Source organism: Lemur catta, chromosome 5 (genome assembly GCF_020740605.2).
Source record: "Lemur catta isolate mLemCat1 chromosome 5, mLemCat1.pri, whole genome shotgun sequence".
Classification (NCBI taxonomy): domain Eukaryota; kingdom Metazoa; phylum Chordata; class Mammalia; order Primates; family Lemuridae; genus Lemur; species Lemur catta.
Window position 1 is genome coordinate 102524327 of NC_059132.1, and position 14698 is coordinate 102539024.

General features: G+C 44.2%; 1 protein-coding gene across 1 annotated transcript in view; it reads right to left on the minus strand.

Moving 5' to 3' along the window:
- The window catches only part of WWC2 (WW and C2 domain containing 2), a 171269-nt gene extending 158726 nt beyond the window's left edge, over positions 1-12543 (minus strand). Inside the window, 2 exon segments of the mRNA XM_045552450.1 lie at positions 12322-12416; positions 12418-12543. Of these exon segments, the coding sequence (XP_045408406.1) occupies positions 12322-12416; positions 12418-12453 (131 nt within the window). The 5' untranslated portion in view covers positions 12454-12543.
- Between the last annotated feature and the right edge of the window lie 2155 nt (positions 12544-14698).

Sequence of the window (14698 nt, forward strand, 5' to 3'; positions counted from 1 at the left end):
AAAACAAGTACCATAAGAATTAAGGTACTGGAGCTGGGTGCGCCCTTGCCTACTAGTGACTCAGGAGGCTAAGGCAGGAGGATCGCTTGAGGCCAGGAGTTCAAGACCAGCCTGGGCAACATAGTGAGACTTCATCTCTAAAAATATTTTTTTTTAAAAAATTAAGGTTAGGGCATTGCAAGATTATGTGTGGATAAATTGTTTAGGGAAGCTTCAAGTGATAATACTTCAGCTAAATCCTGAAGGGAGCTATGATTACCAATCTGAAGAGAGCAGGCCAAAGGACCTTCTGAGCAGTAGTGAGAGACAGTATGAGTTAAATGCACAGCTCTGAAGTCAGACAGACAGTGGTTGACTTCTGCCACTACTTAACAGCTTTGTGCCCTTAGTGAAGTCACTTAACCTCTTAAGCCTCAGTTTCCTAAAATGGAGAGAATAATGGTACCTCTCAAAGGTTTCATTTATTCAATAAAGAATTATTAAGAGCTTGCACAGAGCTGAACAACGGAATGCAACAGTGAACAAGACAGACACGGTACCTGCCCTTGTGAAGCTTGAGATAACATGTGAAGGGCTCAATAAATGGTACTTATCATCATCTGCTTCACTGTCATCATGTTTAGCACAGTGGTGGAAAGTATAAGATTATGTTCCAGTGAAAACAAATAAATCATCTTAGCTGGAACAAGATTTCACAAAAAATATTGGCATGCCTCAAAGCTCAGTCCTGGGATCCTGGGACATTTTCTTTCCCTATCTTTCCAGAAATCTCATCCCATTCCAACAACTTTATATACTATCCATATATACCAAAATTTAGTATGTCCAGTTCTGAGCTGTCTCCTAAACTCCAGACTCTACATCCAGCTATCTACTAGATATTTCCATTTGTAAGTCTTAGCAGACATCTCGCACCTATAAATCTGAAATAGAATTCCAGATTACCAATCCACTTGCATGTTAACCAACCATATTCCTCCCTTGGTCTTTCCCCATCAGTAAATCAGCAAATACTTGATTCTTTTCCTCATGCCTCACATGTCCAAATCATGAGCAAGTGCTTTCATTTTTATCTAAAAAACTTATGCCAAATCCATTCACTGCTCCCCGTTGCCAAAGCCATCATTCTAGACCAATCTCTGACTGTTTCTCACCTAGACTATCTCATTGCAAAAGCGTCTACTACATTTCCTTCTCCATAGAGCAGTGATCTCTTTTAAAAATGAATTCAGATTCTTTTGCACGCACATACGTGCACACATCCATAGGCCCCACCATTATCTCCATTCAACTTAAAACTCTCCAATAGCTCCCAAACACCATTAAAATGTTGACGGTCTACAAGGCATCCATGATTGGACCCCTTTCTACCTCTCTGCCTCATCTCATAAGACCCTCCTCCCTCTCTGTCCCTACATCACAATCACCCAGCCAACTTGCAGTTCCTTGAACACACCAACCTCCCTGGCGCGTTAGGAAGGCACAGCGAAACAGAACTTTCTGCACTGATGGAAATGTTCTGTATCTGCACATGTGGCTGGCTATTGAGCATTTAAAGTATGGCTAGTGAGACAGAGTAACTAAATTCTTAACTTAATTTTGATTAGTTTAAATTTATTTATTTATTTATTTATTTTTTTGAGACAGAGTCTCACTTTGTTGCCCGGGCTAGAGTGAGTGCTGTGGCATCAGCCTAGCTCACAGCAACCTCAAACTCCTGGGCTCAAGCGATCCTCCTGCCTCAGCCTCCCGAGTAGCTGGGACTACAGGCATGTGCCACCATGCCCGGCTAATTTTTTTTTGCTATATATATTTTTAGTTGGCGAGATAATTTCTTTCTATTTTTAGTAGAGACAGGGTCTCACTCAGGCTGGTCTTGAACTCCTGACCTCGAGCGATCCACCCGCCTCGGCCTCCCAGAGTGCTGGGATTACAGGCGTGAGCCACCGCGCCCGGCCGATTAGTTTAAATTTAAATAGCCAAATACTCCCAGAAGCTATCATCCTGCAAAGCACAGCTAGGGCTTCTGCACAGCCTTTTCTTCTGCATGGACTATTCTTCCCTCAGGTCTTCACATGGATGGCTCCTATCCTCATGTTACCTCCTCAGAAAGGCCTTTCCTGGCCACCCAACCCAAAGTAGTTCCTGCTGATACCGTTATCACTTCACCTTATTTATTTTATCACAGCACATTTACTACTGCCTTTATAATTCGTTTGCCTTCCACAAACTAGAATATAAAATCCATGAAAGTAGAGTCCTTACCTATTTCATTCAATGCTGTGTCCCCAAGGTATGTATGTGCTTGGCATATAGTGTTTCCAATAAATGTTTGGTGAATGATTGACTGAATGAATGAGTGAGTGAATGACCAGGTGGTCACGTCAGTAAAGTAAGCTGGGACAAATTATACAGGTCCTTGAAATGCTTACATCTCATTTATATGGGTACAGGGCTCTGCAGTGTTCCTAAGTGCCCCCGTGGGGACAGGCAATCTAAGCAGAAGCACAAAGGAGTACATACAAAGCAGGTTACTATCCTCAACTGGCACAGAATCGATTTCATGAAAACATTAGTGATACAGACACAGATGCTCCTCGCATAGGAGACACTAGGAAATTTCCCAAAAATGTTATCTACGTACATTTTACAGGCATACCTCTAGTGGCAACTAAAGGGCTGAAAGGGGAGTTAGACAACCAAGTTAGTTTTGTAGTCTTTGGATCTACAAGAGCAAACCAGGGCATTAATATTATGGTAAACATTCTGCCAAGTTAAATACCAGTTTATAGTCATACCGTCCTTTGAGAAGTGTCATTAGCTGTGTCATCTAGCAGAGAAGAGGGAAGCGAAGCAAAGAGGGAAAAAAGTAAATGATCTGTTTCTACCAAATCCAAACACCCTGATAATCATCACACAGGGAAAGAATATGTGGTGTGGACAGAATTATTGACCAGCTCAAAACTACACCTAGACCAGCAAGTCCACAAAACTGATAGCCCAGTGATACTATGTACAAAGTGGATTCCACACATTCATTCACTGTCACAGTTTCAAAGAAAAAAACTGGAATTTTAATTTATCTCCATTAAAAAGCATAATACTGAGGAAAATGGCAAAGTCTTACACTAAATGAAACTGTATGTGCTCCAAATCTTTTGCAGTAAAAGTTGTCTATCACATTTAAACTTTATTGACTATCACTGCTACTTAATAAAATTACCTTCTAATAAAATGCAGAAATGTCAATAAAGTACACAGCACATTCCACAGTCCATTACTAAGTCAGAATTTTATCAGGAGTTTATAGTACTGATCTCTGTAAGTCAGCATTCACCTCTGTTGTTCACATTCAGAACTGGTGACAAACACAACCCAGGCCACACTAGAAAGAAACACTGCATGTGCTGAAGCAGCAACTTTCACACCAAAGGAAAGCCTCTTTGCTTTCCAAATCCTGGCATACTCGTTTTTACAAAAATACCACAGACATGTACTTAGTTCAAAATGACAATTTTCATAATCTAAATAATGTCTACATTTCTTTAAAATTCAATTTCCTACCTCTACCCCCAGTGAAACCAAAGTACATTAAATGTACACCTCTGTTCAAATTCTCCACTGGAACTGTCATAACCCCTCATAAGAATGGTTCCCCCAAGCACAATTCTGTAAGCTCACGACTGCCCCATTTCCCTGCTCCATTTTGGAACCAGGATTTCTTTACTGACATCATGGCTAACAGTACAGGAAAAATTACTCACAAAACAAAAAAATTTTGGCTCTACACAGTAGTCTTTGGGACACCCTTGAGTGTGACAGGCATATCTTTGCACAGTAAGGATAATATACCGAATTATTTTCTCCCTGAGCATTACCTACTTTGTGATTTTATAAATATCAATATGCCACAGGAAAGTCAATATTTCTATCAAAACATAATACTATAATATTTATGCTTCCAACAGTAAACTGTAAACAAACTATGGTACCTCCAAAAACTGATTTTTGCCTGTTTTTCTCATGTCCCTATGTACAATTTTTTTAAGAATCATCTAACGATGCCTGGTATCTAGAGTCATTGACTGACTAGATCACGGTTGAACTGTCTCCATACCACAAAAACAATTTCTACTTCAGGCCCTGCCATGGCAAAGCCAGGCTTCCAAAGAAGTCCCTCAGTTTCTTGTTAAAATAAATATGAGGTATATAGTATCAGCAGGCAGCTACATTTGACTGGGGACCCATGAACTCACTCCCATAAGAGTAACGGACCTGTCTCGACGACCATCAGGTCCAGCCACTTCAAAGAAGAATGAGTTTGGAAAACTTTAAACAACATGCTGCATTTCACTGTAAGAAAAGTAACATGAGATGCAAGACAATGCCTCAAATTTAGCATCTGTGTCTGATTCATCTTTATATTACACAGTACCCAGAGTTCAAATTATTGGTGACATTAATGATCAATGATCACTGACAAACATGCCATTTTATCATGAAAGATTAATATTTCCTTTAAATGTTCATATAAAATATTTTACACTCTGGGAGGCCGAGGCGGGTGGATCGCTCGAGGTCAGGAGTTCGAGACCAGCCTGAGCAAGAGCGAGACCCCGTCTCTACTAAAAATAGAAAGAAATTATATGGACAGCTAAAAATATATATAGAAACAAAAAAAAAATTAGCTGGGCATGGTGGCACATGCCTGTAGTCCCAGCTACTCGGGAGGCTGAGGCAGGAGGATCGCTTGAGCCCAGGAGTTTGAGGTTGCTGTGAGCTAGGCTGACGCCACGGCATTCACTCTAGCCCGGGCAACCGAGTGAGACTCTGTCTCCAAAAAAAAAAAAAAAAAATATTTTAAAGACTTTATCATCTTACTTTACATTAGAGATTGGCAAACTTTTTCTGTAAAGGATCAAACAGTAAACATTTTGGGCTTTGTGGGCCACATTCAATCTCTGTCACATATTCTTATTTTTGTTTGTGTACAACCCTTTCATGATATGGGACACATTCTTAGCTGGAGGGCTACACAAAATGAGGCTGCAGGCCAGGACTTGGCCTTTGCACCACAGTTTGCCCACCCCTGTTTCTGATATAAACAAAAAAACCCATAATTATACAGTATGGTCACACTTTAACTAAAAAAAACACTTCCAACTGTTCTGTGTGATATTTTTTTGTAATTTTTTAAAATAAACTTTTTTTAGAAGTCTTAGATTTATAGAAAAATGCAAAGTTAGTGCAGAGAGTTGCCATATATCCCACAGTTTCCCCTATTAGTATATTTATTAAAATTAATGAACCAATATTGATAGATTATTAACTAAAATCCATACTTTATTCAGGTTTCCTTAGTTTTTACCTAATGTCCTTTTTCTGTTACAGGATCCCACCCAGGTTACCCCATTACATTTAATCACAGCATCTCCTTAGGCTCCTCTTGGCCATGACAGTTTCTTAGACTTTCCTTGTTTTTGAGGACCTTGACAGTTTTGAAGCATACTGATCAGATATTTTGCAGAATGTCACTCTACTGGGATCTAGTAGGTGTTTTTCTCAAAATTAGCCTGGAGTTATTATGTTTTTGGAGAGAGACCACAAAGATAAAATGCCATTGTTATCAAGGGTTTAATCAACATGACTTATCCCTATTGATGTTTATCTTGATTGACTGAGGCAGTGTGTCAAGTTTCCTCCAACTATTTTTTTAAAAATCAACCAACAAAAATGGATTTAATTCTTAGCATATATAAATACCTAAAAGAAATAGCTTTAAACACCAAATCATTTTGAATAAGCTAATATATGTACACCACACATTATGATGCCTTATCTACCTGATATCAATGCCTCATAAAATACATCACATTTGACATGAAGACAAAAATTACTATGCACTTTGCCAGTATATTCTATCTTTCACTCAACTGTTTTCCCTGAGTATTTAGGAAGAAGGTACCCATTACACTGAATTAAAGGGATACAGAGAAAATGTAACAGACAATATTCAAAACTGTCTTCACCTTTCGAAGGATGGTTATGCCCACTAGATTGTATGCAAGCTGGGCCAGGACCAAATCTCACCCATCTTTGCATCTCCCGGAGTCTAGGGTACCTAGCTGGTTGATACAATAAAAACTATTGATTAATTTATTTCTACAATGTTATTGTTAAAATCATTCAAAGCATCAAATATGGGGGAAAAGGAAGAGCAATGTAACTAAAAAGAAATTCTACTTTCTCCCACTGAATTTTTTCTTAGCCAAGTAACAGACTACACAAAAAGATCGGGAGAACAGCAATGGCTATAAAAGGCTAGAATAAATGGGAAAGGCCTGGGTCAAATTAAGGCTATTAAAACACTGTGAAGAGGGAAATGCAAATCAACACAATAAGATACTACCTCACATCCACTAGAAAAGCTTTTTAAAAAAAGAAAAGTGTTGGTGAGGAGGTAGAGAAATTTGAATACTCCTACATGGCTGGTGGGAATGTAAAATGGTGCAGCCACCATGGAAAAGTTTGGCAAATCCTCAAAAAGTTAACAATACAACTGCCATTATCAGCCAGCAACTTCACTTCTAGCTATGTATATACCAAAAAGTGTACAGAGACGCTCACAGCAGCATTATTCATAATAGCCAAAAAGTGGAAACAAGCCAAATCCCCATCAGCTGAAGAATATATAAACAAAATATGGTATGTCCATACAATCGAATATTATTAAGTCATAAAAAGGGATGAAGCCAGGCTTGGGAGGCTGAGGCAAGAGGATCACTTGAACCCAGGAGTTCAAATCAATCTTGGGCAATAGAGTGAGACCCCACCTCTGAAAAAATAAAAAAAATAAATAAATAAAAAAGGATGAAGTAAATGCTACGACATCGATGAACCTTGAAAACATTATGCTAAATGAAAAAAGCCAAACAGAAAGGGCACATATTATTCTATTTATATAAAATGTCCAGAAGAGGCAAATCCAGAGAAAAAAGTAGATTAGTGGCTGCAAAAGGCTTCAGGGGTGGGAGGAGAATGGGAAGTGAGTTCTTAATGGGCATGGATGGGGCTTATTTTGGGGGTGATGAAAATGTTCAGGAACTACACAGTGGTTATGGTTGCATAACATTATGAATTTACTAAAAATCACTGAATTGTATACTTCAAAATAACTAAAATGATCAATTTTGTGCTATGTAGTTTTTTTGATCTCAATAAAAAAAAAATAATTGGAAAAAAACACTGAAGACACTGAAAACATTCTGAAACTGTATTTTGATAAATCCCTTTTAACCCACAACTTGTATAAATACTGTGCCTTTAAAAAATCTCTTTCCTATTCTACATTCTTCTGTAGAAGTTTTTCCAATAACAGGAGTTTCAGAAATGAAGAAATTAGTCCAAAATTCTAACAAGAGGTCAGTTCACCCATTTTCAATCAAGTTCACAGGACAACAGCATACCCAGACTCAGGCCCTATCTCAAGCAACTGACATGACAGTGTATTAGGGATAACACTGTCTCTTGTAATTTGAATAAGCAAGAAGCCCCCAGTCATGCCCCTCTATAATGACAGCCTCATTTGACTACAGACATTTACTTGAAACAAGCAAGCAAGATCCACTGACCGGGTAGTGCAGGGTCTGCAGTGGCTTCTACACCAGGACTTCCTCCCATTCAAGTTAAATACCAGCTTGCTTGAAGGCCACATGTCACCATGACTAACTCTGTAGCTGAAACTTAGGGATGTGCAGCTCAAAACAAATAACATACTTATAAATGTTTATAAATAATAGTTATTTCTTGAAAAAGCAATTATTGTCCTGAATCCTCCAACAAAATTAAACTGCAAACTATGGACTATGAAAGTCACTGAAGAAATCTTAGTCATTCGAATATACTAACAGCAATAGTATGCTCACTCCAGCAAGCATTATAGCAAACTATGTTGAAAAGAAGAAATATTTCACTGGGAATTTTTGGAAGACAGCATAGTTTAAATTAGTGCTTCCTGGAGTGATTTTTTAAAAATTCTCTTTTAACAACCTCTCTACACTTTAGATACCATAAATCACTCAAATAACTCACAGTAACCACTTGGCACCCAGACTGAGCCTGCTGGAGAGGAACAATTCCCAGCAATCTGTGACGATGGCAGTTGTGATCAAAACCATCAGGGCTCATTTTGGGTTTTTTGCTCTATAAGTAATTCACATATTTATAGCAGTACTCAAAACGTATCAGCTCAATTCTCTCATTATTTTTAAACTAATTGGAAAATCAATTGTCTCTATTGGTGGTTATGGGTTTATTTTTTGAAAGCTCATTGATAAGAAATTGGAAGTAAGAGTAGCTCAACTAATATTCTTTCATTAATTTAACAAACTGACTTGGTTAACTGACCTAACCAACATTTATTTAACATCCTTAACCATGTTCAAAGGCTAAGAAAAGCAATAATAAGCAATGAGGGCTCTTCAGGAGTTTACATTCTAGCAGTGGGGTGATAGAAATTACTTATTTTGACTTTGAAAGAAAGACAATATGGAGTTCCTCCTAACGTAATCACATGCCACCAAGGGGGTGTGGAGAGCTGAAAGCCAGCTCTGACCTCAATGATATACCCAGCTGGCACCCTTTCCTCCTCTCACCCCCACCCCCCAAGATTCTTTCTCTTCAATTAGAAGGTACAGGTTGCTCAACACCTGACCCTGACCATAAGCCACAGATTAAGGTCTATCAGTAAGCTTTAACATAAAGTCGCTTTGCGTGGCAGAAAATCTTTTAGGTTATCTCTCGGTAATATTCAATCCAAGGATAGCAAATGAGGAAAATTCTCCTGGAAGTTCATAAAAACACTCTCCCTGTCTCTGATGCCTGCCCACCTCAGCCTTCTAATCCTCCAATAGGCAATGAATCCATCCCACTTTCTTCTTCTTTGTTGAATGCAGTTTCGTTTTTTTTTTTTTAAGCACCAGACCATTTGGTCAAGATCTATGGCCCATCATAAACACCAATTGGTGTGGTCAAGGGGTGTTCCTGGTGAGCAAAATGAGAGGTGAATCAGGCGGTAAACCTGCAAAATAACACTCTTGGGGAAGGGGACAAGGAATCACGGACAGGGTGATTTCCCCAGGATTAGACTGGTTATCAGCCTGAAAAATAGGCACTGGGCAAAAAGGTTCTGCTCCTCCATGAACTCCACCTAAGGACACCTGAACATGCCCAGGAGTCAAGGCAGTTTAGAGGAATGATTCAGGACACAAGTTCTAGAGTCGAACTGTTTAGCTTCAAATCCTGGCTCACACTTAATAGCAACTTGTCTGACTCAATTTCCTCATCTGTAACTGGAAGATAACAATAGCATCTGCCTCATAGGACCAATGGGAAAATAAAATGAGATCACAGTTAAAGAGCTTAGCAGTGGCTAACACATAATAAACACTGAGTAAATACTGTATGTGCTAGTATTCCTACTATTTTCTGGGGTCAAGCACTCAGTTAAATGTCAACACTAAACTACTATTTGACTGGGCCCTAATTTGGGGCCCACAAACATCCCTATGAAGTAGATGGATGGTATTATCTTAATTTCAGAATTGAAAAATGGAGGTTTATAGAGGGATTCAGAAACTCATCTAAGCTTAGTTAATAAGAGGTGGAGCAATACAAGCTTTGATCACGTCCCAGCAAAGTTTGCATTATGTCATCTCCCTCCAAAAGCTTGAATATATTTTAAAATAATGCTGCAGTATTCTAGCATCACTACTTGTTGAATGAAATTATGCTCTTGTAAAATCCCCCACCCTCCCCCAACTAAATCAGCATAAGTATCTATATAATCAGAAATACCTGACAAATTCTGGTAGACTATCAGAAACACAAAATTCTTTTCCTTAACAGACTAGCATAACAAATATGACTAAGTAAATCATCCTGACCATTCTAATTAAATGGCTTTAATAGTTCAAAAGGACTGTAGACCCATAGTATATCAAATCATTTTTCTTTCAGGATTTGTAATTTGATCCTGCAAAAGAATCCACACACCACACACTCCTATTGGCCTGCATAACATCTCACTTTCCATAGGTTTGGTAAATGTGTATCAAAATTGACAAGAGTTAACAGTTATTCCAAATATCCTCCCCTACCATGGCTTAAGCTATTATATTTAGGAAGACTTAAAATCACTTAATTTCCCTGAAAAAAAAAAATCAAATTTAAACTGAGTATATCATAGTGACTCTGATCTCAAAGAATATCTTTTAAAACTCTAATACTGAGATCCAGAAATATTTATAATTAGTCAAATGTATAGCTCCAAATACTTAAAGACCTAACAGCTTCAAATAAAACTGGAGCAATAATAAGGCACTTCATTCAAAACTATTTGTCCCCATCAAATGAACTGGTTACCCAGTTTCCTGAAAACAGACTTTACAATAATTGCTAATCCATTCAGAGTTTAAAATAAAGGACATGCTTGACTTGTGAAAGAAGTGGTGATATGGGTGAGCCAAATCTCATAATTTTACTTCACTTTCCATCAGCCTGACCCAGGCATACACATTTTTGTAATCTTTTTTGGTAAGCACAAAAGAGAATATACTACACATAATAAAACATGTAAACTTAGCAGAAGAGAACCCAAAATGCCTAAATAGTTCAAGAATTTATCGCAATTTCAATAACTTGAAACTACAAGTATCAGAAAGCAGAAAGAATTACCACACAACTGTAAAAGTCAAATATTTATACAGGTGCCTTAAAAGCCACTGTTGGGTGCACACCATCAGCACTGACATTTACTATCTGTTAAGTAGTTTCAAAGTGCAATGGCATAAGTCAAATAACTGGCTTGGAGTGTGAAGTTTATGACAACAACTAGTATGTCTGGAGAGACTGTGAAGGTGTGATGCTTGTCATAACTTTCATCAGGACAGCAACAGGCAGCCGGGCTGTGGCAAGACAGAACTCTCGGCACAGGTGCCTTTTCAGGAGGGAAACCTAAACCCATACCGTCATGGATAATTGAACAAGGATTGTTCCATAAATTTATAATGTCATTTATGACTTTCCTATAACTGCTTTCAATAGCTTTCAAAAACACCATTTTTAGGACAAAAGTAACAGAATATAAAACAGGAAACTGTTTCAGCTTCAAATTGAGAAAAAGGGGAATGTTTAATAGAAGCACCTAAAAAAGGTTATAAATCCCTAAGGCCACATTCCATAAACAGCTGCAAAGACTTTTCAGAAATGACAAAAGTCCACATGTGGGAGTTATCCCTGATGATATATTATTTAAATTTACAATTAGGAATACCTCCTATTATTCTTATAATAATTTCAAGAAATCTTCCTTTTAAGGGTAAAAAGAAAGACGGGATAGAGGTACATTTGTGAACCTTCAGCTAAACTTCAGCTCTTGAATTTCAGAGATGATTTTGTTACGCTTCTCCTCTTCACCTCCAGGAGGGAATAAAATGTGTGTGTTGAGAACTAAAAAAACAAACGAGGCTAAGCTCAAGTCAGAGTTCCTCAATACCCAATTCATTTCACCACTTCTTACTTCCAAACAGAATCTGCCCGCATTCAGAATCCGAGAGTCAGTTCAAGTTTTCAGGTGAAGACTAACAATAGGTAGTAAAACCTCAAAACAAGCGTTTCTAAAATCTGAGGGGCAAAGCCAGTTACACCCACTCCCAGGGCCCAGCACGCCCTTCCCTGCTCAGCACCTCTGGCCTGGCTGGGGCGCACCGGTCAAGAACTTGCAGTCAAGACTCGGAAGCCAAGGACAGCCTGAGAGATGCCACAGGTGGCCTGGATGGCTAGTTCCCACCTTGCACAGGCCTCTGAGGCCCAGCCCTTCCCCGCCTCCCAGAGGCCCAACTTGCCCTCCAGACTCAGTTTGGCCAACTTTAGGAGGAGGCGATCCTGGGACAGGGCCCCGGTGGCCCCTCTAGGTCCGTTAACTGGACGTGGAGTGCCAGCCCAGGGCATCAATTCCACCCTTCCCTCAGGGCCAGGAGCATCTAAAAATCCCGGAGGGGCGTCGGGAAGGGGGTGGGCAAAGGGGCCCTGGGAGGGGCGGCTCAAACGGGCCCCTTCATGGCGTCTGGCCGGCTGGCGCAGCCCGGCCCAGGGCGGATGGTTCCGCGCCTCCTTCCCGGGACCCCTCGGGTACCTCGGGGCCGGCGACGCCCCACGCCCCCAGCGCCGCGGGCGCCGCCGCCCGGCCGGGTCTCCCGGACAACAGCCGCCGCCGCGCTTCCGAGGCGGGTCCCGCGTCCACCCCGCGGCCCGGCCGCCCACCTGTCCCGGGGGTCGATCCAGCTGGTCCTCCTGGTATTGTGGTCGATGTAGAAGACCTTGCCGTCGTAGTCCCTGGCCTCCTCCCAGCCCCGGGGGTAGCGGCAGCTGACCGCTCCCGGCCCTCCTAGGCATGGTCGGCGGCCTCGCCGGCGAGCGGCGCCTCCATAGGGACCGGGCGCTGGACGCGGCGGGAACGCGACTGCCCGGCCCGGCCGCTGCCCCCGACGCGGGCGCCGGCGAGGGGCTGCGGGGCGCGGGGCGCGGCGGAACCACGCGCGGGAGGCGCCTCAGGAAGCCCTGCTCTCGGCCCCGCTGGGGCTCAGTCCACCATGTCTGCGTCGGAGCAGGCGATCGAACCCTCCTCCTCCTCGCCGCCGCCGCTGCTGCCTCCGCCTCTTCCTCCTCCTCCTCCCTGGCCCCCTGTGGCCGCCGAGGGTCGCGGCGCCCAGGCTGCCCGTGCCGCCGCCGTCTGGGCTCGGATCCGGGAAGCTCGGCGGAGCGGCGGCCGCGGCGGCGACGGGCCTCCTCATTTGCATGCTATTAGCATGCGCTCCGCCCCGGGCCCGCCCCGCCCCGCCCCGCGCGCGGCTCATCAGCATGCACATTCCTCGCCGCCACATTCCTGGGCTTAACCCTGCCGCTGCCGGGGCGCTGCTAGAGCCCGGGCGCCGGCCCGAGCCTGCGGCGGGGGAGGGGAGCCGAGGGACCAGGTGGGAGGGAGGCGGGCGAAGGAATGCACTGCTCTCTCCCTCGCCTTGACCCCAAATATCTCCCTACGGCCAGAAGCCTAGAGTTTTGGGTTCTTGGACGGGAAAGATGGCAAAAAAGAAGTCTCCGCAACCCTCTCTAGCTCTTTCCGTCTTCTAGGGAAACCACAAGACTTTCGAGAGGAAAGGGGTGGGGGAAGCTCTCCTCGGAAGAAAAAGTCCCAACAAACAGGGAGGGCACAAAGGCTCCCCCACGCCGCGCCCAGAGCCCCTTCGGAACCCCGGGGTTGGTTTGGGGAAAGTGTGAAAAGCACCGAAAGCGCTGGAAGCGTGTCCGTGGCATGTCCAGGGCGGCGTCGCCCGAGGGGCCTCTGCAGGGCGCCTGGCCTTCGGTGACCTCAGCGGAGACCGCGGGCCGCGCGGCGGAAAGCGAAGGCGGTTCCCGCGGTCCGAGAGCGCCGCAACTCGCCGGCCCCAGGGGCCCGCGGGGGAGAGTCCGGCCTGGCCCTGAGAGGCGATTAGGCCACCCCCCCGCCATGCGCGGGCCTGGGGCGCGGAGTCACCGAGCCTGCCCCGGCGCGTCGGGGCGCTCCAGCAGGGGTCCCGGCGGCCACAGAGGGCGCTCTGCCCTGGCCTCCCCTGCTGGGGTGAGGGCGGTTGGACGTGGACGCGGCCGACATCCAGTCCCTTCCGTCCAGCCGCCCGCCGGGAAGTGCCCCACCCGGAGCCCCGCCGTGGCCGAGAAGGTGTGGGCGGCCACGCTGGAGGGAGCCCACGCGGCGGGCCGGAGGCCAGATTTTCCTAGGCCCGGATCCGTCCGGGAGGGGACGCGGATCGTCTCTCATTCCACAAGCATTTATTTATTCAGCAACTACTACGTGCTGCTCCCCACTGAGGAGGGCCGGACGTCGGGCTCCGGGTAGAACAATGCTGGGGCAGCAGGGCCGCAGGGCCTAGACACAGCATTCGGAGTCGCCAGCCCCTCAGCCTGACCGGGAGCCTCCCAGCCCCCAAACTCCACTCCAACCAGGTCTACATCACCGTCCCCCCATTCATATTCTTCCGGGTTACTAAGCAGTTTCTTTTAAAATACCAACATCCGAGGAAGGCCCCGGAGCTCAGTCATTCATTCACCTCTTGGTGTGAATTCGCTTAACCCTGCCCGCTAACGTGCAATGACTCCCCACCTGGTGCAGGACTCAGCGATGGGCAGGGGTTCCGGAGGCTTTGGGACAACCTCCGCCTCCCCTCCCGGATTTTGAGCCCCGCGCGGGAGTCGAGTGAATGGCGACTCACTGCTCTGCGGAGCTGGCGCTGCGCGGTTTGGGTAGCAGCTGCCCCGGGAGATGGGGACGACGTTCCGATCCCCAGACCGTCGGGCATCGGCGGGCAACCTCTAAGGTGGAGGAGGGTGGGACTGAAGAGTAAGGGCAGACGCTCAGGCTTGGAACAACTTCACGGAGGGGACTGGACCTGCCTTCTGAGGCGAGGGTCCTAAAAGATGAAAAGGGGGTCGCATTTGCACTTGGAGCAATATGGGCGGAGAACGGAAACTTTAAACCGTCAGAAACTCTGGAGAACTAGGAGCACCTGGGAAGGAGCAACCAGAATTGGCTGGAGGTGGGGAAGGAAGGCACTCGACAAATTCGCTGACTTTGGTTGTCCTTCTA